We start from the raw sequence: 20,561 nt of genomic DNA, 5'->3' as shown, positions 1-20,561 counted from the left end.
TTTTTTTTCTTTTTTTTTTTCTTTTCTTTCTTTCTTTCTTTCTTCCTTTCGTTTTTTTTTTTTTTTACCTTACCCATCATTCCACCCCATCAGTTAGCCCAAGTTGTCCGGAGGACTGTGATAGAGCCTGTATCGAAAGAGATTGGTATATCATGGGAGGGCAGAGCTGCCAATCGCTACCTGTTCCAGGAACCCTGCTAGAGGTTTTCCGTGGAGGGAACCTTTGGTAATATTTCAGGACCTTGATGTCTGCTTGCCATTTCATACCACCAAGCTCGGAAAGTCTCCCCTGATTCCTGGCACGGGAGCTTGCTTGGCTCTCATGCCATCTCCTTTTACTTGTTACCGAAGAGCTTTGTTACCGAGGCGATATCTCTGCCATTATTTGAGCTCTGTACTCCATACTCCGTATGTCCATCCTCGGGGACATGAAAAACAAAACCTTGAACTCAAGACATTTTCTCGTCCCGCCCCAAAACACGCTTTCGAGTCAGCAGATGATTGGAAGATCTCGAAATTGATAGCTCTGATAATTGTGAAATCCCGAAATGACCAGCCTCGTTTGATCAAGGCTCATACGAAGATGATCACAGTCCAGATCATGCGACTTTAACGGAGGAGCTGGAAGTGTACAGGTCTCCATTCCCACTCCGTCCAATGTCTGTTCACACCACTCCCGTCTCCACGCCGCACAGCCGAAGTTTGGGAGACGGGAAGGAACGTTGTTTCGTTCCCTGGTCCCTGGCGCCGGGCCACCTTATTTAATTTAGCCTAACTCAATATCTCCAGCTCGCCCCCTAACTAGGTACACAGCCTTCTCTTTTCCCTCCCCTTTTTCACTCCTTGGTCAGAGTGAGCAAGTAACCATTGGCCAGAGCCTTGTTTGTTTGCTTGACCTTCCTTACAGAAAGAGCAGCATGGCCATGATGGGAACTATTTGTCCTCCTAACCCACCTCCTCGAACGCCATCGGGACGGTAGCTTTTCCTTTTTGGTAGACATCCCCGGCTGGCGTTGCTTCCCCTTATGCCTCCTCCCTGAAGGCTCAACTTACACTATCACTAATCGCCATCTTCGCTGTTGTCATGAAATAGACGGCCTTAAGCTTGTGTTCCCGTAGACCGTTGCTTGTGATACTTAATATTGCATCTCACTCTCCTACTCTCTTTGCCCAGCTGCAGGCCCCAGCTGCAGATATACCCCCCTTCCATGGAGTATTATTGCTTCAACAAGCTTGCCAGGTCCTGGTGACCCATCCCTCTTGTCAAATGATGTTGGTTGTTTGCGCCAGAACTGCTCGTAGTGGAACAAACGAGCAAACGCTCCTTGTCTTCCTTCTCTACGGAGTACAACGACGACTCTAAGAATCCCTTCGCTTTCCTTGCCACAGATCTCTCTTTAACCAGTGCAACAATCAAGCGAACGGGTTAATATGCTCGCCTGACACAGACAATCCTTTGCGCTTATTCCGACTCGTGGACAAGATATTATGTCTGAACTTGTGCGACGCATGTCGTATCCATACATTCACCCCTCTGCTTTTGTCAATTTCTTTTTTTTTTTTTTTCTTCCATCTGGAACGCTGTGACTCGGTTTTCCCCGTCTATAATAAGGCACATAATGTTGGTTCTCGTGGTCGAACCCAGGGTATTCCTTGTTGATGCCACGCGGACAGAACATGGCGCCGCAAGTCAGTTGGGGGCGGAAGATACGCCTCTTCCTGCTGCTGGCGTTTGTTGGAGGGGCTGGCGTGGTTCGCCCTTCTCCCGAAGAAGATAATGCAGGTTGCTGTATCTTCTTTCGTGGGTCTGTCTTTCGCTGAGAGATTTTCTGTGCTCAGCCTAACTGGCCGCACCAGATGGACGAGACGAGTTGAGCCAATTGAATAGTTTGCCAATGCAGCTTGAACGGCTCGAGACGCAATCCAACCATTTAAACAGAGCTTCTGCCTGCAAGGTGCAAGTGATGACCAACAGTTTATGCATAAGATGCCGTGCAGCTCCAGGGTCGAGATGCATTAGCTGCACTTAGTGAAGCTGATCCTTGCAGCTAGTAAATTTCTCCTCAGAACACCCACCGGACGAGAGTGGGAAAAAAAAAAAAAATAAAAAATAAAAAATAATGCGGTAATGATTTTTCCATTACAGATGCATCTTTTTTCTTTATTTATTTATTTATTATTATTTTTTTTTTCATTCCCACACGTGTGTATAGATGGAGATTTCCATGTTGAAATATACCGCCAGAGACGGAGTATGCCGTACTCCGTACATCCTCCAGGATGAAAAAAAGTGTCCAACAACCAACGATCAACGGCTGTGCAACACAGGACGGATATAGTGGTGGCGATAGCTGTCCACCACGAATAGGTTTCGTTCCCTAACCCCTTGCGTCCTGCGATGCTTTTTTTTACCTTTGGCCTCAATAACCAACCGGCTGTTGGCCCTTGGAGTCTATCAAAAACCATGATCCCCTCCTCCCGTGCTGCAGAGGGGGTGTGTCAAGCCAACGCACACGAGAACAAGCAATGGGACCGTTACACGATGCAAGAGCTTGCTGCAGGTGTCTCAAGCGACCCAGAAACTGGCCTGTACGATTTCTATATTTACTCGCTTCGAGAGTCCGGTGACGAGCGATAAAAGTCGAGCGTTTCTTGGAAGCTGACTTGCGCGCAAGCGCCACAAAATGGCCTGCCTGGTCTGCTTGGCTTCTCAGTATCGGCCTCTTGAAGCTCCATTCATCCATCGATCCGCCTGTGAGGGAGACGCCAACTCTTGGTGTAGCTATGGAGATGACTTGTCATTCGGCAAGTCACCAGTTTAGGCCTGGAAAGGGGACCCAGAAAGCTGTTCTTGGTGGCAAGCACTACACCAATGCCAATCAGTACAGATCGGAATTCTAAAAAGAAACGGCACTGCTTGAGATCTTGGTGCCATGAGCACAGTGTACGGAGTACAGTAGCCATTAATTATTGAGCAGCGTAGCAGCAATAATGTTAAATGTTCAGAGGCACTTACCATAGCCATGACAACCGTGTTAAGGATATACGGATAAACGGGCTTCACGGAGAACAGGTAATAACTCCTCCCATTTTTGTGTTATCTCTCGCTGCTTGGATGTCTCTCCTTAGGCAGTTCGGAGTACGCCACCGAAGACGATGACCGTCGCCAGGATTGAAGCTTTCCCAGCACCACGAAGCGGAGCACAAGTGATGATATCGATAGCCGAGCCGGCAATGCAGAACCCCCCGTTTAGAATCTCCTCAGCTTCAAAAGCCATTTACTTTTCTTTTTCCTCTGACCTTGCATCTCGTGCGTCTGATGACCATTCTTGTTCTATTTTTGTGGTGTCTTCTGGCCATAATTCTGGTTCTATTCATTCCACCAAGATTCTGGAAGGTATCTTATTCGAGGGCATATTTCGCATCCTTCGTTTATCCTCGGTTATCTAGACGATCAGCTGTGATGGCCGTGTCGAAGCAATGGTACGCAGAAAAAGAATCCATTTTTAATCTGTTAACTAGAGCCATGGGCAGGCACACTTCTGCTTGGGTTGTATGTAAGTATACATACTGTCGTACCCCGTACCCCTGAAAGATTGCCGGAAGCTGGCGGAACAAATGAGCTACTAAACCGTGGTTGTATAGTTATTATGACTGTATCTCGTCATTAATGTCTGGTCCCTTTTCCTCTTTTTCCTTTTTTTTTTTTTTTTTTTTTTTTTTTTTTTTTTTTTTCGGGTGAGAAAGGATCGGTGACTTGTCTTTGCACCGGGGAAGCAAGCATGGCGAAAGCTGCATGGCATCGTTTGATATCCAGCGTAGCCGCATGCATTGGCTGCGTTTGATTTTTTTTTTTTTTCTGCCTAATATGCTTCGTACATGCATACGAACCGGACTGAACTGTTGCGTTTCTGGCTTGCATATAACCAGCCAACTAGCCAACTGCAACGAGGCAGTGCATGAGCAGTAAGCGGTAAGCAATACGATGGAGTTATTTTTAAAAAAGTTCATGTATTAACAATTTCATCCGTCGTACAACCACTAGAGCTATTTAGAAGAATCTCCGAGATCGATTTGGACTTTGTCGAATCTACCTGCCCCCCGCAGCCTCAGCAAGTGACGAACAGCCCAGAACACGGAGTATAGACTGAGATTATGGCCAAAAGCAGGCTAGTTTCAGTTGTCTTTCTTTCCTTTTTGTTTTTTTGGGGGTTCTTTGATTGGTTTGACCTTGTTGTTTTCCAATTCAAAATGCAAAACAACATGCGAGTGGCTCGCCTTTCACCGATTCTTTGCACTTGATCTCCGCGGCCTCACAATCTTGTGCCCATGTTGAGATGGACGGCTTTAACCTGGGAGTATGCCTCGAGGCCAGCTTCGCCAAGTTCCCTCCCGACACCCGACTGCTTGACACCGCCAAATGGCACACGGAAGTCACTGTCGTTGCTGCTGTTGATCCAGACCATGCCAGCCTCGATACCACTGGCCACCCTGTGACCACGCTCGATATTTTGAGTGAATACTGCGGCGCCTAGACCGTACGTGGTATCATTTGCCTTGGCCAGGGCTTCCTCTTCCGTCTTGAAGCTGGTGACTACGGCAAAGGGGCCAAACACTTCTTCCCGGTAAATTGTCATGTTGTCTGTCACATTGGTGAACACTGTTGGTTCAATGAAGTAACCCTTGCCATTGCCAACTTTCTGGTGTGGCACTCCTCCTGTAGCAAGTGTTGCACCCTCGGATTTGCCGGCCTCAATATATGAAAGCACACGGTCGTACTGGGCCTTGGTCACCTGGGGCCCCTGGAATGTGTCCTCTGCAAATGGATCGCCAATCTTGCTGGTCGACGCAATGACCTCTTTGAATTTTGTTACGAACTGATCATAAATACCCTCGTGGACGAGGAGACGAGATGTGGCGGTGCAGACCTGGCCCATGTTATACATGATACCGGTATGAGCCCACTTTGCAGCCTGATCAATGTCTGCATCATCGAAGACAATCAGTGGCGACTTGCCACCGGTTTCGAGAGTGATGTTCTTCAGGTTAGCCGCAGCCATTTTCATGATAGCACGGCCCGTTGCTGTAGAACCAGTGAAGGCAACTTTGTCGATACCGGTGTGGGATGCAATGGCGGTGCCGGCCTCCTTACCGTATCCATTGAGGATGTTAACAACGCTAGGGGGAAATCCTGCTTCCTTCACTAATCCTGCAAGGTATAATACACTGAGAGGAGTCTGTTCTGCAGCTTTAAGAATAACTGTGTTTCCACATGCCAAAGCTGGGCCCAGTTTCCAGGCAGCCATTGCCAAAGGAAAGTTCCACGGGATGATCTGGCCCACGACGCCGATGGGCTGGCGTAACGTGTAGGCAAACTTATTGGCAGTCGTGCTGATAGTCCTACCTTCTATCTTGTCGGCAAATCCGCCATAATATCTCAGGACAGATGCAACTTCAGTTACATCGTCGTTCAAGGAGACCAAATATGGCTTTCCTAGGATCGTGATCATGTAAGATACAGGCCTATTTCGCTTTAAAAGGAGATACCCCCGAGTCGACGGGTGGGACAAGGCTCTGAGTGAATAAGAGCAGAGGGGACAGCACATACCGTTATCCCATGTTTCAATAGTGGCCAAAGTCTCTGCATGTTGCTCGACGAGCTCAGATAGTTTAACCATCATCCGTCCTCTGTCGGATCCTGACAAATCCTTCCATGAGGGATGCTTCAAGGCTGCTCGGGCGGCGTTGACGGCGATGTCTACGTCCTCCGTGCCGGCAGCATGCACAGTGGCAATTTCCGTCTCATCACTGCTCATTGGAAATTAGCATCATAATCCAGAGACTTCTGTGTTTATTTCTTAAGGGCTCGAAAACATGATGGCATACGTGGGATTGACCGATACAATCGTCTGTCCTGATTTGGCGGCAACAAACTCGTTGTTGATGAATAGTCCCAATGGCTGGGTGTACTTCCTGCCATTGGGCGCTGTGAGCTCTGCAGACAGGCCAGACATATTGCAGGACACTGGGTTGGAGGAGAAGAATCTGTGGTCTGTTTGTTTCTGGCGGGGGGCTAGTTGGTATAGTTGGCGGAGCTGTGTATCACGCTGAAGCAGCAGAGTAGACCTAGACACACGGGCAAGACGAGAGCAGAAGTGTCCTACCAGCGGCCAGGGACGGAACATATATTGCGTATACAATGTAGTCAATACAAAAGTTGATGCCGACGTCGTTGGTCGTTGGTTGTTGTTGCTGGTGACGATGTTTGGTGTTTCATCCATAGATTTTTGCCTTTTCTTGCCCCTCCGGGAGTCGCAGCCGAAGTCCCGCAGCCAAAACAGAGACCGACGGGAGCCAGCTGCGGGAACCTCATGCAGGGAAGACGAAGGCAGGGCACGGCGTAAAAAGCAGCAGAAGAGCGACGTTCCGCAGCATCCCAGGCAGCTGAGCTCGGACTATGGACCGCAGTGACCGGAAGACGGCGGACGGGCCCGGGGATGACGGCGGTGGTGACGGGCAGCTCCCCCCGGACAGGCTGGTTGACAACGCTGGCGCCGTGGAATACTGGACGACGGTTGAACCCAACATAAACGGCATGCTGGGAGGTTTTCCTGAGATCTCAAGGGCGGATCTACTCTCCTCACGGTCCTTTCTGGCCAAAGTACGCCGTCTGCTGCCATCGATTGGGGGAGGGACTGCTCTCTCTGCTACGGCGCATCTGCCTCCGCTACAGCTCGGTGTTGACTGCGGGGCGGGCATTGGCAGAGTTACCGAAGGGCTACTCAGCAAGGTGTGCGAGGTAGTGGACATTGTCGAGCCGGTAGAGGCCTTTGCCAAAGTGCTGATTGAAGGGAAGCTCAAGGCGGAAGGGAAAGTTGGCGATGTCTACATCACTGGCCTGGAGAACTGGGTACCCGAGAAGAGATACGACCTGATATGGATCCAGTGGTGTCTGCTCTATCTCACCGACGACCAAGTTGTGCAGCTTTTGACCCGGTGCAAAGATGCACTCTCGCCGTCTGGCGTGGTTATTGTCAAAGAGAACCTCAATACCAAGCCACACGATACCTTTGATCCGCAGGATAAAAGCGTCACTCGGACAGAAGAAAAGTACAAACATCTTTTCCAGGGATCAGGCTATTCAATTATAAGGGAAGAAGACCAGCTGGGCTTTCCTCGGCATTTGAATCTGCTTCCCGTGAAGCTATTTGCACTGTACTGCGAGCCCAACACACCCTCCACCTAAAACCAACACTGAAAATGAGTCGCCACAATATATATATATATGTAATCCCTTACAAATGGGGTAGGACGCGTGGGCCCACCTACAGATTCTTGTACATATCTTTATTCGAACGCCAGAACATGTCAAAAGGACTTGCAACAGATATACCAGACAATTGGCGGGCTTTCGTGGCCGAAGGGGGAGGGGGACAACAAAAAGCACGGATATTATCTATTGGCTATTCTTTCACAGGCTCTTCTTCCTCTGCCAAACTCATAAGGAAATCCCATTGCTCTGCCGTGACAGGAGACACACTTAGACGAGATTGCTTAACCATTTGGAGATTCTCCAAGGCACCACCAGGCTTTGCGTGAGACTTGATATCAGCGAGCGTGACCAGGTTTTTGAACTTGCTCCGAAATTGAACATGGACCCAATCCCACTTAGGGTTATCACGACTGGACTTTGGATCATAATACGGGTGTGCAGGGTCAAATGCGGACTCTACATGACACATTAGCCCAAGGCCGTGAAACTGCAATGTTGGGGAAATGGCAAATACCGTCTACTGAGCTTTCTCGAACGATTTCCATCGTGCCTGCAATCCCTGGGACCTTGCAGTTTGAGTGGTAGAAGAAGGCGAGGTCTCCTTTCTTCATTGCACGCATATGGTTTCTTGCTGCAATGACGTGGGTGTTAATAGGAGCTACTCGCTGTACAAGCAGAAACTGAAACGCAAATATATAGCTTACCAGCTGGGTTCCTGACTCCTAAAATCAAAGTTATTAGTCTGGGAACCCATTATTATAAAAACAGGATATTTGCTTACCATCCCATCCCTCTGGCTCAGTGGCAGCACGCAGATCGTCAATTGAAAACCTCACGTCAACTCCTTTTTCAAGTCTTGTCTCAGGCTCTGCCTTCATGAGCCAGTATGATTTTCCTTCATCTTTAGACTCTACTTTGCCGGTACTCTTGGGTTTCGCATCAATGGTAGCTTTCTTTGTAGCCCACTCTTCTCCCATGGTAGCTTCGCCGTTTGACTTTTTGGCAGGGCGCTCTTTTCTCCCAGGAACAGGCTTAGAGCCACTCTTCAGGCTCCTCACGGCCGCTATCAACCTTGTCAGTCATGTATCATGAATGTAATGGGCATATACATATAGAGATAACATTGGCAGGGGGTTAATTCGAATGGCAGTCAAACCTTTCTTGTCTTTTGCGGACTCGGACTTGACTTTCGAGCTCTTTGGGCGCTTCTTAGCATCATCAATGGCATCTTCTGCTTCGGCTTTCTTCACAGCTGTCGCAACGCGCTTCGGCCGGGATGATGCAGCTGTCTCTTTTACAGCCTGTACGCTCCTATTACGGCGTTTCTTGGGGTTGCTGGAGACGGCCTGCGTTTGCGCTTTCTGCGCAGTAGAACCAGGCATTGCGAAAGATACACAATAGGACAAGCGAGTGAACCTAGACAGCAGTCAAAAATAAACAGGATATGAAGGTCTATACAGGTAAAGAAGTCGGAAATCACACGATATTTAGAGAATCTTACGATCAAACGACGTCGATGGAAGCTTGCGGCGTGTCAATATAAAGACGTCACGTGGCCAGGACTGGGCGAGCGTCAGGGCGACGGCGAGGTGCTCGAAATCAACATTACAGGCAAATAAAAGTGCGAAAAACACATATTCTAGGAGCTATATCCAATTCAAAACTACCTGCCAGGGTTGTGTGGCATCTATTGGGTTGGGTCTAGTTTAGCCGCACTCCGTATACATTCATTTATCATGCAGTAATGCAAGAAGGACGAGCTTTCTTCTGGTTTATATATATACCAGTCTCTATGAGCTTATGAAAATGTGCCCCTAGTGTTGTCATTTTGACAGAAAAGGGCCATCAGTCTTTCCGGTAGTGCGGTGCGGTTAGACAAGTAAACACCACTTCGTTATGGCTTACAAAGCCGGTTGCTCGAAGTAGGGTTGGAATTGAGTCGAGATGGTGTCAGTTGGGTATGATACAAATCGTATGGCCGTATAGACGGCGCCGGCAAGGTCAGGAAAAAGGGGCTACTCAGTCGTTGGATTTTTTGGGGCTCTCTGTTGAGGAATATACAGCCTGTGAGCTGAATTCATTTACTCCAGGTAGATCCCTCGGCGACTTTCCATAGATGACTATATTGCAATAAAGATTAGCCTTGACCACGACTTGAATATCAAGAGGGGTATTCAGGGCGGATATCAAGCAGCTTCTAGAAAGGGTGTGTACCTCGTTGGTATAATGAAAAGCTTGTGTATAACAGGATAGGTAGCGCGACTATTGTCATAGTCCACCTAATGACGGGAAATATCCAAAGTTAGCAATGTCTTAGGAACTATAGACAGCCACATCAGCGCACCTTCGAGCAGCAGATTTGTACTGCGGCGTTTTCTTTATATCCGGCTGCTTTGGAGCCCCACGCACGCCCATTCGTCCTAATTCCTCCTGCGTCCGAACGATATGTGATGACTTTGGCGGTGGGAGGTGCACATTAGGGCTCTGTTTAGACTGGCTTATGGCTTTTGCCAGTTCAGACGCTGGTGTCCTTCGTCTCGCTGAAGACATGTTTTATAGGATGCCGAGTTGGCCTGGTATGGTATTTATGCGCAATTCGCAGCGCTGCAATAGCCGGCTCCTGTGCTCCAGATTCAGTTTGATTTGCACTCGTCCTGACACCCTGAGTATATAATCCAGTATTCTCTTTCCGGGTAAAGGCTGCTATCTTTCGGGAGGTGCGACGACTCGTTATTTCGAACTGCGCTTTTCGTGATCTTTTGAATGGCCTAGGCTTGGATGGAGGTCTCCCTGATATCAATAGTTAGAGACAACAGATAAAGGGCAGCTGTTTATTTAGTATGGTTGGTTGCGATTGATTATGAACTGGATCGGATATCGCCAGAAATCGGTCGTTGTTCCAGACTCTGTCGATGGAGTCTTGATTTTGGTACGGCGGGCTTTAGTCATCACCACCCCCGTCTTGGCCAACTGACTAGCTGAGTTGCAATATCAAACTTCCGTTCTATACAACGTTCAATGTAGAAGAAAAAGGGCATTATCTATGCCACAAATGAGAATATGCATTATGTATCCCTTGATCCGTTTGCCCCATAACTATATGAACAGTGAAATAGACAACTATCTAACAAAACACAGGGTCAGATACCCTCGCTGGAAAATTTGGCAACTTGTGAGCCACAGCAAACTTGAACGGTGGAAACGACAAACGCCAGGTAAATTTGTCTCAGGAGGCCATCAGTTGCGCCCCGTTGCCAGCAACAGGACGCAACATCAGGCCTCCATGGCTGGCGAAGGGTCGGTGGGCTCGGCGGGCGACCATCTAGCGAACGATGGTGGGATGACGATGTACTCTTCGCCGTGTTCATTGACACGGCCGGTGTGCGTCCAGCCTTGATTGTCGGTATGCGGGCGCGGGAGGTCGGGACAGGAGAGCTCGGATGGGTCGGCCAGCCGACCCATCGTCGTTGCCTCTGCTGCCGTCGGGAATTGAGAGTAGAATTGGTGGCTGTAAGCCACCAGGTCGACCTCAACCTCTGGGATAAAGTCTGGCGCCATTGCTGCGGCAGCCAGTTCAAGCAGGATGGCTACTGCTTGTTCGTCCTCCTTGCTGAGGCGTGGTGGTGTCTGGGGCAGCCTAGTGATTCTGCCCGTCTCGTCAGTGACGAGAATGGTTGGGATGGCTGGAAACTCGGGACGTGCTACTGAGAAAGGCAGGTTGTTAGATGCATGATACCTTCGTTGCTTATGCGGTGGAGGAACTGAACTTACCAGCCTCTTTGCCGGTATCTGGCTTGACCGGCTCTGGACTCTCCAGCTTTGGCTGGCTCTTCTCTGGCTCCTGCTTGGAGCCTTTGGGTGCTGTAGCATCCTTCTTGACTGCCCGCTTCCGGGGCCTTGCTTTGGGCTTTGTAACCCTGTTGAGTTCGGCCTCTCTGGCCTTGCTGGTTGGCTTTCTAGTGCGTGCAGACGTGCGCGCAGTGGTAGCGGCGGGTTTCTTCTCGGACTCCATGTTTGGCAAGGAGGAATGTGGTCGGGAGTCCGATGGCAATAAAACGGCAGAAGCGGCAGAGGAGGAAGAGAGCTTGTAGATGTGATGGAATATGGAGAATGCTCTCTCGAAGGAAGTTCGTGCCGAAAGGGTAGATAGTAGAATGCAAGCTAGCTTCAAGGTCGATAACAAGAGCTGACAGTGAAGACGAGGTTCCTTTCCTGGTCGGTAAACCCCTGGACCTGGCGAAGGGTGGTGGTGGTATTTATGCCCATCTGGATTAGAGGCCCTCTGTTGAAGTGTAGCATCGAATAGACAATAGGACTGTGTTATGCCGATTGACAATCTTCAGTGTCATTGGACGTTGAATACAGTAAAGGGGCCCCGGAATATATGTATGCAAGACAATAACATATGCAACACTCGGCGCTCCTTCATTGTCTGTGACAGCTGTGAATGCCATTGTAGATAGATAGAAAGAGACAACTTTTTTTTTCTAGTCAATAGACAAATACTTCTAATACTAGGACTAGAAGTGGAGGATGACAGTATCAGGGGAAGATTCCCTCCTATTCTGGCCTATTCTAAGGTAAAAAAAAGATTGTCCCATTGTATCAAGCTGTTTCTTCCTATTTAATAAATGTACCACGCTAGAAAATAGAGTGTCATTTAGTAATAGAGACTGCTTCTATATATTTTCGATAGTTATAGCAAGCTTGCTATTTGAAATAGAGTGTTGTTTGAACCTGTCCGACTGAGTATCCCGATAATTGGCATGTTTGCTCTAGAAACGAAGCCTGTATATGGCTAACTAGGATAAGTTCACGCCGCTTCCCTAATTAAATTGCCCTTGTAAAGCACATAAAGCTCATGTAGGTATCACTCTTGGGTGGAAATATATGTTATGAAATGCCGCCCGCAGTATATTATAGCACATATCCAGGAGATTATGACTATGTGTATCTTCAAACATATTTATATCCGAGGATATATGATCGAAAAGGGCATGCAGTGAAGGGATTCATATCATCGTTGGTTTGGCTGTTCCTAGACCTGACTAGTAGTTATACTATGCAGGATCCGACATATTCAATCGTGTAGCGGTTCTCTTCAGCGAAAAGGGCTAGTTTCTTTGTAGTAATGGCTTCCTGCTGTTGAAACTGCTGAAGCTGGCGTTTTCGTGTCTTGAAGGCTCGTCGTTCAAGATATCGAAGAAGTGTGTTCGATGCTCTGCATCATTGGTGATTGACACTTTGGTGTAAAGTACATGTGAAATAACATAGGAAAGGATGGTTGTAATTGTTGTTTGGCATCAAGCCTGTCGAACGTTCTGTAGGTCTAGTAGCGGTAGGAATCTTGCAAATTTCGTACGTTCGAGCGGTTTGCTTAGGCCGTTAGCAGCGTTATTATCCGTGTTAACATATTTGAGCTGAATAACGCCTTTATCACGGTATTGTTGGACCACGAAGTAGCGGTTATCGAGCCAGCGAGTAGTCTTGCGGTAGAAACAACCAGTCACAGCATTTATTTTGTTTACGCTGTCTATCTATAGCATTATCGGTTCGACCATTGGCAGGTTAAGCGACTTAAGCGCTTTAAAGCAGCTCCTTAATAGCTTCTTCGAATCACGAATTCGGCCACCGTGCTAGATGTAATAACTAGCTTTGTCGTATAGACCTCTATTTGATTGGATAGTCGGTGTAGAAGAAGATGTAGGACTCCACGTATTTACCGTTGATCTGGTCTTCGGCGTTAATGAAAGTTTCCAGACGCCGTTCTGGGTGTTTGCCTATGTAAGGCGGCGCCCGGTTGGCCTGTAAGGTATCTGAGGATATGCTTGGCTTGTTGCAAATGAACGGATGTAGCGTTTTTAATTGCCCGTTGGAGTTCGCCCAGGGTAAAGCATATATCAGGCCGCGTTTTGATCGCTAGCCAGTTGAGACCACCTAAAATATCGGGTCCTTATCATTCAACGGCTCTCCTTGCTCTTGATGCTCCCCATCAGTGTAGGAGCTGCTTTGGCTTGTGCCATTCCGAACTTGTCGAGCAGTTCTTCAACGTACGCTTTTTGCGATATGAACCGGGCTCATAGCCTTTCGGAAGCTCGAGGGAACGTCACGTAGCCTGAGCTCCAAGACACGACGGAGCAGCAAACGAATGCCTCGACTCTACCTGAGCACTGGAAAAGCAGATAAATAGGCGTAGAAATGATGAATGACGATGGCCTGCTGTCTTATGACTTCCATGGCATGGATGGATGGCGGGAGGTGGCGGCAGCGGCGCATCGTATATCCGAGTCTTAACTCCGGCTCCAACAAAAGCAAAGGAAGAACAGATGACTAAGCAGTTGTACCTATATATTACGTAATATCACGATATCTGTCAAGAAGCAAAAGGGCGAGAGGGACGACGTTGGCGATAACTGGATGGACAATTCAAGACCAGTGAAAGACACTGCTAGACGTCGCGACAGGGCTTGGGAGAATATCTGCTTATCGACTTTTCGAGTTTCCTTGTCCGGCCAGCCATCATGCGGCTTTTTGCAGCTCTCCAACTCGGTCTCCTAGCTCTAGCTGCTCCAGGATTATGCGCTTCATCCGGATGGGGGTTTGCCGATGGCACACTATCTATCCATCAGAAGGGTGCTGGGATAGGCGGCGCCGAGAAGCACAAGTATGCTTTTGCCAGCCATTGGAAGCATTTGGCAGTACCTGTCGCCTTATTTGTTAGCTATTTGCTAACTACCACCACAGGCTATCACAAGACAAGCCGTTGGCTAAGACGATAACACTGAACGATGCAAGCACACTGAAGCTCCTTCTGACGATACAGGAGGATGAAGTTGCGGCCAGACCTCATCAGGCCTTTTTGACCCTCAGAGAAATTGACTCAGGGCTGGACATCTCATACCCGCTCAATGTCAAGGGGAATGGAAAGGCTGTTGTCGAATTGGTCAGTTGAAATGACAGTAAACTGCGTATACCAGGTTAATTTACCAGATTATTTCTAACCATTATATCGACTATAGAATCAGAAGGACCTCCCTGTTCAATTCCTCACTGCCAAAACCCCAGTTGAAGCCTCCCTATTGATTGCTTCCTTTGGTTCCTCAAGCGGTTATTACAAGTCCGTCTTTAAACTATCAGTCGAACATAAGCCGGATACCCCTCTTTCCACCTCAAAGGCTCTTCGATACGGCAAACTGGAAGAAATCCACCATACGTTCCGAGAAGACCCGCGCAGCCCACCAATGATTGTCTCCCTGTTCTTTGTCCTTGCTGTCCTGGCCACCCTACCGCTCCTTGCGATCTCGGTGAGTTTATACCTCTAAACAATTCAGTTCGCACTATTTAAGACATACTAACAAATATCGATAAATACAGTGGCTTTACATGGGTGCCAATGCCAATCACCTTTCCGTTGCACTGAAATCCGCACCTCTCCCACATATAGTTTTCGTCGGGTCCATCGTTGGGCTTGAGTTGACCTTCTTCATGTACTACACGAGCTGGAACCTTTTCCAGACGCTACCGGTTGCTGCAGCCATTGGAGTTGTATCGGTTATAAGTGGAAGCAGAGCTCTGGGTGAAGTGCAGCAGAGACGACTTGCCGGTCATCGATAGATACAGACATCTCCTGTTATTCAACAAAAACACTGGGATTATTGGCATCCCATGGCTATAGACTGTCACTCTTAAACCCCTACATTTGATGTCACATGCGGATTTAGATAAAATAGCAGTACAAGCGTATATGAAACTTATCTCATTTCTGTAGTCAATTACTTTCATTGCCGTCCCATTGGCCGACACATGCAAGCTTGCTCGTCGTACGAAAGTAACGTTAACTAAAATCCAGTGACATCACCAAATTTCAACACCGCAGTCAATTTTCCTCCACAAGCTACGAACAAGAACAACAAACATAGCCATACCTCGCATATACAATGGGCACATCAGCTTCAAAACCAGCGCGCGCAGCAGCATCAGCTGCTTCCCGCCGCCAATATCCTCTTCGGCCCTCCCCTTCAACCACCAGCACACCAGCTGCCTCTCAGCCGCCGTCGCAGACGCAGCCGCAAGCACCGACAACCAACCGTGCAAACACACAGGGTCAAGAGAAAGCAAGCACCACTCGGTCAGAAGGTATGTCAACGTATAGTATTGCACAAACATACAGAGTATCCCATTACTGACTGCGCTGAAAGCAATCGATCTTGACGCCCGGGATCCCGACTTTGCAGCCTCGCTTCGCTCGATAGGACCTGTAACTCCTATGCCCACACTTTCACGAAGCAGCACATTTAACCAGCCGAGGGGGCGGAATGTCTCAGCACCTACTCCCGGAGCAATAAGTGAAGAAGTCAAGGCGAATCCGTCGTTGTTAACGCTGATGTCGCGGACAAGAATATCAGCTGAGGCTGAGGCTGACATGGAGTCGTTGGGGAGAAAGGACCACGCAGGACGTCGGTTTGTGGACGTTGTTAGTTTGAAGCAGATTATCTCCATGAGAGATGGACAAGGGGTTAGTGAGGAGGTTATTGAGACACAGTTTGGATTGAAGAAGGGAACTTTGACTAGCTTAGGGCCAAAGGGGGTGGTAGCGGATGTACGGTGATGCTTATTTCGCATTTGTCACGATTTTGGTGGAAAAGGCCTTGTACGATATAACTAACTAGACAATGGACGACGAAGCATGCATAATGTTGTTGTATTATTAGAGACCATCCAATGGAGCGGTTTTGGTTTTTTTTTTTTATCGATATGTAAGAGATAAAAGATAGAAGATAAAAGCAGCAATTAGCTGACGACAGTGTAATCAATCAGTACCCCAATTGGGAGAGACAATCATTCGCTCTCTTGCTCAACTAACTTGGTCAAGTAGTATCCAACTGGTTCGCCAAAACACGCTTTCAATGTGTCTGCCACTTTTCCCGGGTCACAATTTGGCGTAGCTTGATAGAGCAAAACATAAGTAGGCTGAGTTCAAAAGATAGAAAGAAAAAAAAAGATACGACGCAGTAGAAAAGGAGGAAAAAGGAAATAACCCGAACAGTGGTAAAGGAGGATGGAGTATAGATATGCCCAGGGAGTCCATCATCGTGTTGTTGGTGGTTATAAATACCACATTACATGTAGAACATGGTATCAATAACGTTGGGGTGAGGCTGGAGATGTTTTGCGGAAGCAACAGAGGCCGATCCAGACTTCTGGCTAAGGTTCTCGTCGTAAAAGTAGTTGAGATAAGCTCTTGCTCTCTCGCAAACAAGATCGGCATAGTACGCCGGTGGGCAGATGCTGACAGCCTTGGTGGCACGAGCGAAGAGGTAACACATGTTGTGAGTGAGATCTTCAAGCTCGTCAGCGACGGTTGGATATGCCGGGTTCTGGCGGCGGGAGAAAATCTCGTCGAGGACAACATAGTAATGCGCAGGACGAGCAGTTCCTTGAAGGGCGGTATGGGCCTGTAGGAAGAAGTCCCAGTTACGAGTTTCGGTGACACCGCGGTCAACAACAGTGCCACAGCGAGCATTGTCCTTCTCGGAATCTTCGGCCTTGGTTGGGTAGAAACGAGTGTTGTGCCGTTTCCCAACAACGATGATAGTCATTCGAGGCAGCTTCGCGGTTACTCCGCCGGTGTAAAGTTCCTTGCAGGCCCTGAGTAGGCGGGGATGCTCTTCATGCAGGACCTTGCCGTACTGACCCTCCGAGACACCGTCACGGTAGACAAGGATGTTCTCAGGGTACACGCCATTCTTCTTATGCCAAAGGCGAAGGCGGGACTTGAGCATGTCAGTGAGATCATCGACCATCTCTTGCTTAGCCTCACGCTGCAATCTCAGAATTGCTGGCCATTGGCCGAGGGTTTTGTCAATACTGGCAACCATGCCAGCAACACTAGGGGCAGTCTCAGATGATCCTGGAGCAGGGTGAGTGACATCAATGCCAACAACCATCGTCTTGCCACCTGCGATGATTCCCATTTTGGAATCATCAAGGACATGGTTTGTACCTCCGAGTTTCAAATTGAACTTCATGGCAACGTTGGCATGGTACTGCACATTGCTCGACTTGGTAAACTTCGACATGATGACACAGACGGTTTGAATGCCATGGAAGACCTCGCCATTGAGCTTGATCCGTTTGTATACTGTCGGGTTATCATTTGGAAGGATAACTAACAGTAGTCTCGCGTTCTTGAGATTGGCATTTGACTTGATTCGTCTAAACATCTCATCCACGTTCTTCTCGACATTGCCGGGGTCTCTGTAATTCACCACCCACGCGAGACCATCAGTGTTTCCGCCAGCCTTCAGTGGAGGTGACAAGGTTAAGCCTTGTGCCCTGGCGGTGTTGATAAAGTCCGTGACGGCGCGATCTGGATCAGAAGGGATGTGGCCATCTCCAATCATGACATACGCCCAATCCTTCAAGGGAGCGCCAGGAACTCTAAAGGTTAAATTGTTGAGGTTCCAACTACCAGAGCGGATGGCAGCCACACCCTGACCCTTATAACGAACAGAAGGGTTGCTCAAGACGCGTCCCGGAACCGTGATCAGCTTGGGGGTAAAGGAGATGCCCATGGTGTCCTGGGAGTAAGTATTAGTATAATTGTGGGAATCACTTCGAAGCAAGCATCGACGCTCATCAAGGCATCGCAAAAGAAAAGGAACTCACTGTGGCTTGAGGCTGGAGGGTTGCACCGATAATTTGGGCCCCGTGGTTGACGATGGCCTCAGCATTTTCCTTTGGACGTCTAACGGCAAAAGAAATCATCTTTTGGGTCTGAGCAGGGCTAAGCTTGGATCTGATTGACTGGCCTGGCTCAATTATGCAGACCTCAGCAGGAAGATAGCTGGGGTTGGCCATCGTGCCGATATTAACCACAGGAGAACGCATGTCCAGCTCGATTTTATAACCTAGCTTAGATAGTTAGCGTTGTATCAACCGATGAAGGGGTATTAAAAAAAGATAGAGGGAAGAAACAGTAATACATACGGACTTTAAAGTAGTCATAAACAGAATGGTAGCCGGTTTCGAAGTGCTCACTTCCTGAAATGTAAAACTGGACATCAGCTGGTCCAGCGCCCGAGTGTTCAACTTTTGGTGGGAATTCACAGCTTGCACCGTCCTTAGCGGTAGCAAGCCCGAGAATAGTCTTTGTGCGATTGACGCTCTCGCCCTTTTTATTGGTCTTTGGTGGAAGATGGGTGACCGAGATTTTGACGCCCTTGAGCAAGTTGTTCATTTGCTTCAGACCGAATAAGTTGTGTGTGCTCGTCATCAGATTGACCAAGGGTCCGTCGTAAAAGCAAGTCGTGTGCTTGACTTGCACATTGACCAGGAGACGAGACGTCGCAGCTCGAGTGCTGACAAAATAGCCCCGGTAAGCATTGAGACCTCCTCCAAGATCAAAAATGTCCTTCGTTTTCGTCTTGAAATGTTTGTTAGGGCCAACATTAAAGGTATCAAGGGAGATCTTGGGGAAGTGGCCGGTGACGATGTTGAGGGCCTGGAGGTATTCTTCCTTGCTCTGGCCGAATGCATCGGCTCCTGGGGACTTGAGGAACTTGAGAAGCTCATCCAAGACCAACGGGGCGATTTCAACGATACGGAGCGGGTATCTGGGGGCATTCGGCTCAGCAACGGCGTCAAATTCATCCCGATATGCAACCTCGAGCGACTCAGACGTCAAATCCAAGGAGGTGGTCGAGATCAAGGTGGCCTTAAAATCAGTGGCTATGTGACCTTGGAAGGCAGACAAATGGTCTTCCAGCAGAATTTCAAAGATCCGCTTAAGTTTCCGGTAGCCAGGTGGCTGCTTGCCCTCGACCCCGACATTGACGGTGTAGCGGTACAGAGTGATGCCTGTCTGAGGGACCAGTGGGAAGTAGTTTGCCCAGAGAACCACGGGGTTACCACGCGTACCATAGGCCGGTCTCAGGGGGAAAGCCTGGGAGAGCTTGAGAGTGTCAAGGCTCAACCCTTTGCGTTGTTTGATGTAGGTATCCTCGATCTTTTGAACCTCGGCATCTGGTGGAGGAACAGGATGGCCTTCGCTATATACCACATCAACGCATTAGTTCAAACGACAAGCAAGTCTCATACCGGAGATTGATCATTTCCATGATCAATCACAAATGACCCAAAACAAAAACAAAAAAAAAAAAAAAAGTGTCAAAACAATATGAAAAGTCCAATTACCCATAGATGCTTGGAGAACCACCGCGTCCACGACCTCCTCCACCGCGTCCTCCTCTGCCGCCAGTGAAGGTTGCACGGCCACGTCCGCCATCGAAGTCTCCTCCGCCGCGACCACCACGACCACCACGGCCACCGCCACCGCGGCCCCGACTTCCTCCACGGTCACCACGATCTCCGCCACCACGGCCGCGGCCTCGGTAACCACCGCGTTCAGACATGGTGAGCAAATGTCTCAGATGCTAGTTCAATAACCCCGAGTTCAACTTTGTATTCGAAGTAAAAAACAAATGAAGGAAAAAAGCCCGAAGAGCAGCCAATCAGGCCTGATATCAAGTCGCTGCACGTACTCGGTAATTTTCTCTTCACTCAAATAGAGTAGGCCAACAGCCGCGTATAGAGCTCCTTGGGAAGGGAGATAAACAGGCAAACCGGGGGTAGAGATAGAAGAGCAAGTAGATAATGCAGCGATACAGAGAAGAAAAAGATGCAGATATCAGCGAGAAGCAGAGCAGACTGTCTGATATAAATATGCCAGTGTTGACACGCGGTTGAAACTCCCTTTTCGTTGTTGTCCTGCTGAAACAAACAGCAGGCGGAAGCAAGAAAAAGGGCAAGTTTCACCAGTCTCTGGGTGCACCCTTGTCTGCAGCAGGCGGCTTTGCGAGCTTTCTCCTGCAGGCTCTATGTCTTCCGTTTCCGCCTGAAGGGAGCCCGGATGCGGTTGCGAGGCGCAGAGGTGAAGAGGTGAAGAGGTGAAGTCGAACGTCGGCGGCCGCCAACCACGCACAATGATAATAATAATGTAAATATTTCTTTCGCCCAACGGGCGGTGGAGAGCGCTTAGGTAAGCCCGCCGCCGGATCGACGTGTCACTTTCTTTGCTTTTCTCTCTCCTCGCTGGCTTGATTATGTGTGTATTATTATTATTCGTTATATAATAATTTGGGTGGTTGCTAGAAGAGAGGACAGGACTCGAGGGGAGGAGTTGGAGTCGCTGTTGGTTACGGAGTGTACGGAGCATGGCGCAAGATACCGCTGCAGGGCCGAACGCGGGCTCGAGGTACAGTAGCCTGGCTCGGGATGCAGGCGACCC

The 20,561-nt window shown here is 48.7% G+C and overlaps 8 protein-coding genes across 8 annotated transcripts; 4 read left to right on the top strand and 4 right to left on the bottom strand.

The window, feature by feature from the left end:
• Window positions 1-2,398: 2,398 nt before the first annotated feature.
• Window positions 2,399-2,638, top strand: TRV_00130 (uncharacterized protein; the record flags this gene model as incomplete). Its single annotated transcript, XM_003025670.1, has 1 exon — window positions 2,399-2,638. One exon carries the CDS (start codon window positions 2,399-2,401, stop codon window positions 2,636-2,638), a length of 240 nt encoding a protein of 79 aa, XP_003025716.1.
• A 1,675-nt stretch (window positions 2,639-4,313) lies between these two features.
• On the bottom strand, window positions 4,314-6,281 carry TRV_00129 (aldehyde dehydrogenase ALDH; the record flags this gene model as incomplete). The annotated part of the gene is made up of 3 exons (XM_003025669.1): window positions 4,314-5,494; window positions 5,609-5,808; window positions 5,887-6,281. 3 exons carry the CDS (start codon window positions 6,279-6,281, stop codon window positions 4,314-4,316), a joined length of 1,776 nt encoding a protein of 591 aa, XP_003025715.1.
• A 176-nt stretch (window positions 6,282-6,457) lies between these two features.
• TRV_00128 (DUF858 domain protein) lies at window positions 6,458-7,246 on the top strand (the record flags this gene model as incomplete). The annotated part of the gene is made up of 1 exon (XM_003025668.1): window positions 6,458-7,246. One exon carries the CDS (start codon window positions 6,458-6,460, stop codon window positions 7,244-7,246), a length of 789 nt encoding a protein of 262 aa, XP_003025714.1.
• Window positions 7,247-7,463: 217 nt separating this feature from the next.
• Window positions 7,464-8,655, bottom strand: TRV_00127 (uncharacterized protein; the record flags this gene model as incomplete). Its single annotated transcript, XM_003025667.1, has 4 exons — window positions 7,464-7,729; window positions 7,788-7,931; window positions 8,055-8,336; window positions 8,430-8,655. 4 exons carry the CDS (start codon window positions 8,653-8,655, stop codon window positions 7,464-7,466), a joined length of 918 nt encoding a protein of 305 aa, XP_003025713.1.
• Window positions 8,656-10,546: 1,891 nt separating this feature from the next.
• TRV_00126 (uncharacterized protein) lies at window positions 10,547-11,285 on the bottom strand (the record flags this gene model as incomplete). The annotated part of the gene is made up of 2 exons (XM_003025666.1): window positions 10,547-10,956; window positions 11,045-11,285. The coding sequence occupies 2 exons, from the start codon at window positions 11,283-11,285 to the stop codon at window positions 10,547-10,549; spliced, it is 651 nt and encodes a 216-aa protein (XP_003025712.1).
• Window positions 11,286-13,794: 2,509 nt separating this feature from the next.
• On the top strand, window positions 13,795-14,887 carry TRV_00125 (uncharacterized protein; the record flags this gene model as incomplete). The annotated part of the gene is made up of 4 exons (XM_003025665.1): window positions 13,795-13,937; window positions 14,018-14,216; window positions 14,293-14,577; window positions 14,648-14,887. 4 exons carry the CDS (start codon window positions 13,795-13,797, stop codon window positions 14,885-14,887), a joined length of 867 nt encoding a protein of 288 aa, XP_003025711.1.
• Window positions 14,888-15,210: 323 nt separating this feature from the next.
• TRV_00124 (uncharacterized protein) lies at window positions 15,211-15,881 on the top strand (the record flags this gene model as incomplete). Its single annotated transcript, XM_003025664.1, has 2 exons — window positions 15,211-15,409; window positions 15,598-15,881. The coding sequence occupies 2 exons, from the start codon at window positions 15,211-15,213 to the stop codon at window positions 15,879-15,881; spliced, it is 483 nt and encodes a 160-aa protein (XP_003025710.1).
• A 511-nt stretch (window positions 15,882-16,392) lies between these two features.
• On the bottom strand, window positions 16,393-19,686 carry TRV_00123 (RNA interference and gene silencing protein (Qde2), putative; the record flags this gene model as incomplete). Its single annotated transcript, XM_003025663.1, has 4 exons — window positions 16,393-17,853; window positions 17,942-18,183; window positions 18,263-19,323; window positions 19,469-19,686. 4 exons carry the CDS (start codon window positions 19,684-19,686, stop codon window positions 16,393-16,395), a joined length of 2,982 nt encoding a protein of 993 aa, XP_003025709.1.
• Window positions 19,687-20,561: the final 875 nt, after the last annotated feature.

This window comes from Trichophyton verrucosum (assembly GCF_000151505.1).
Source record: "Trichophyton verrucosum HKI 0517 chromosome Unknown contig00006_1.f1.exp, whole genome shotgun sequence".
NCBI lineage: Eukaryota > Fungi > Ascomycota > Eurotiomycetes > Onygenales > Arthrodermataceae > Trichophyton > Trichophyton verrucosum.
This window is presented reverse-complemented; position numbering and strand designations above follow the sequence as displayed.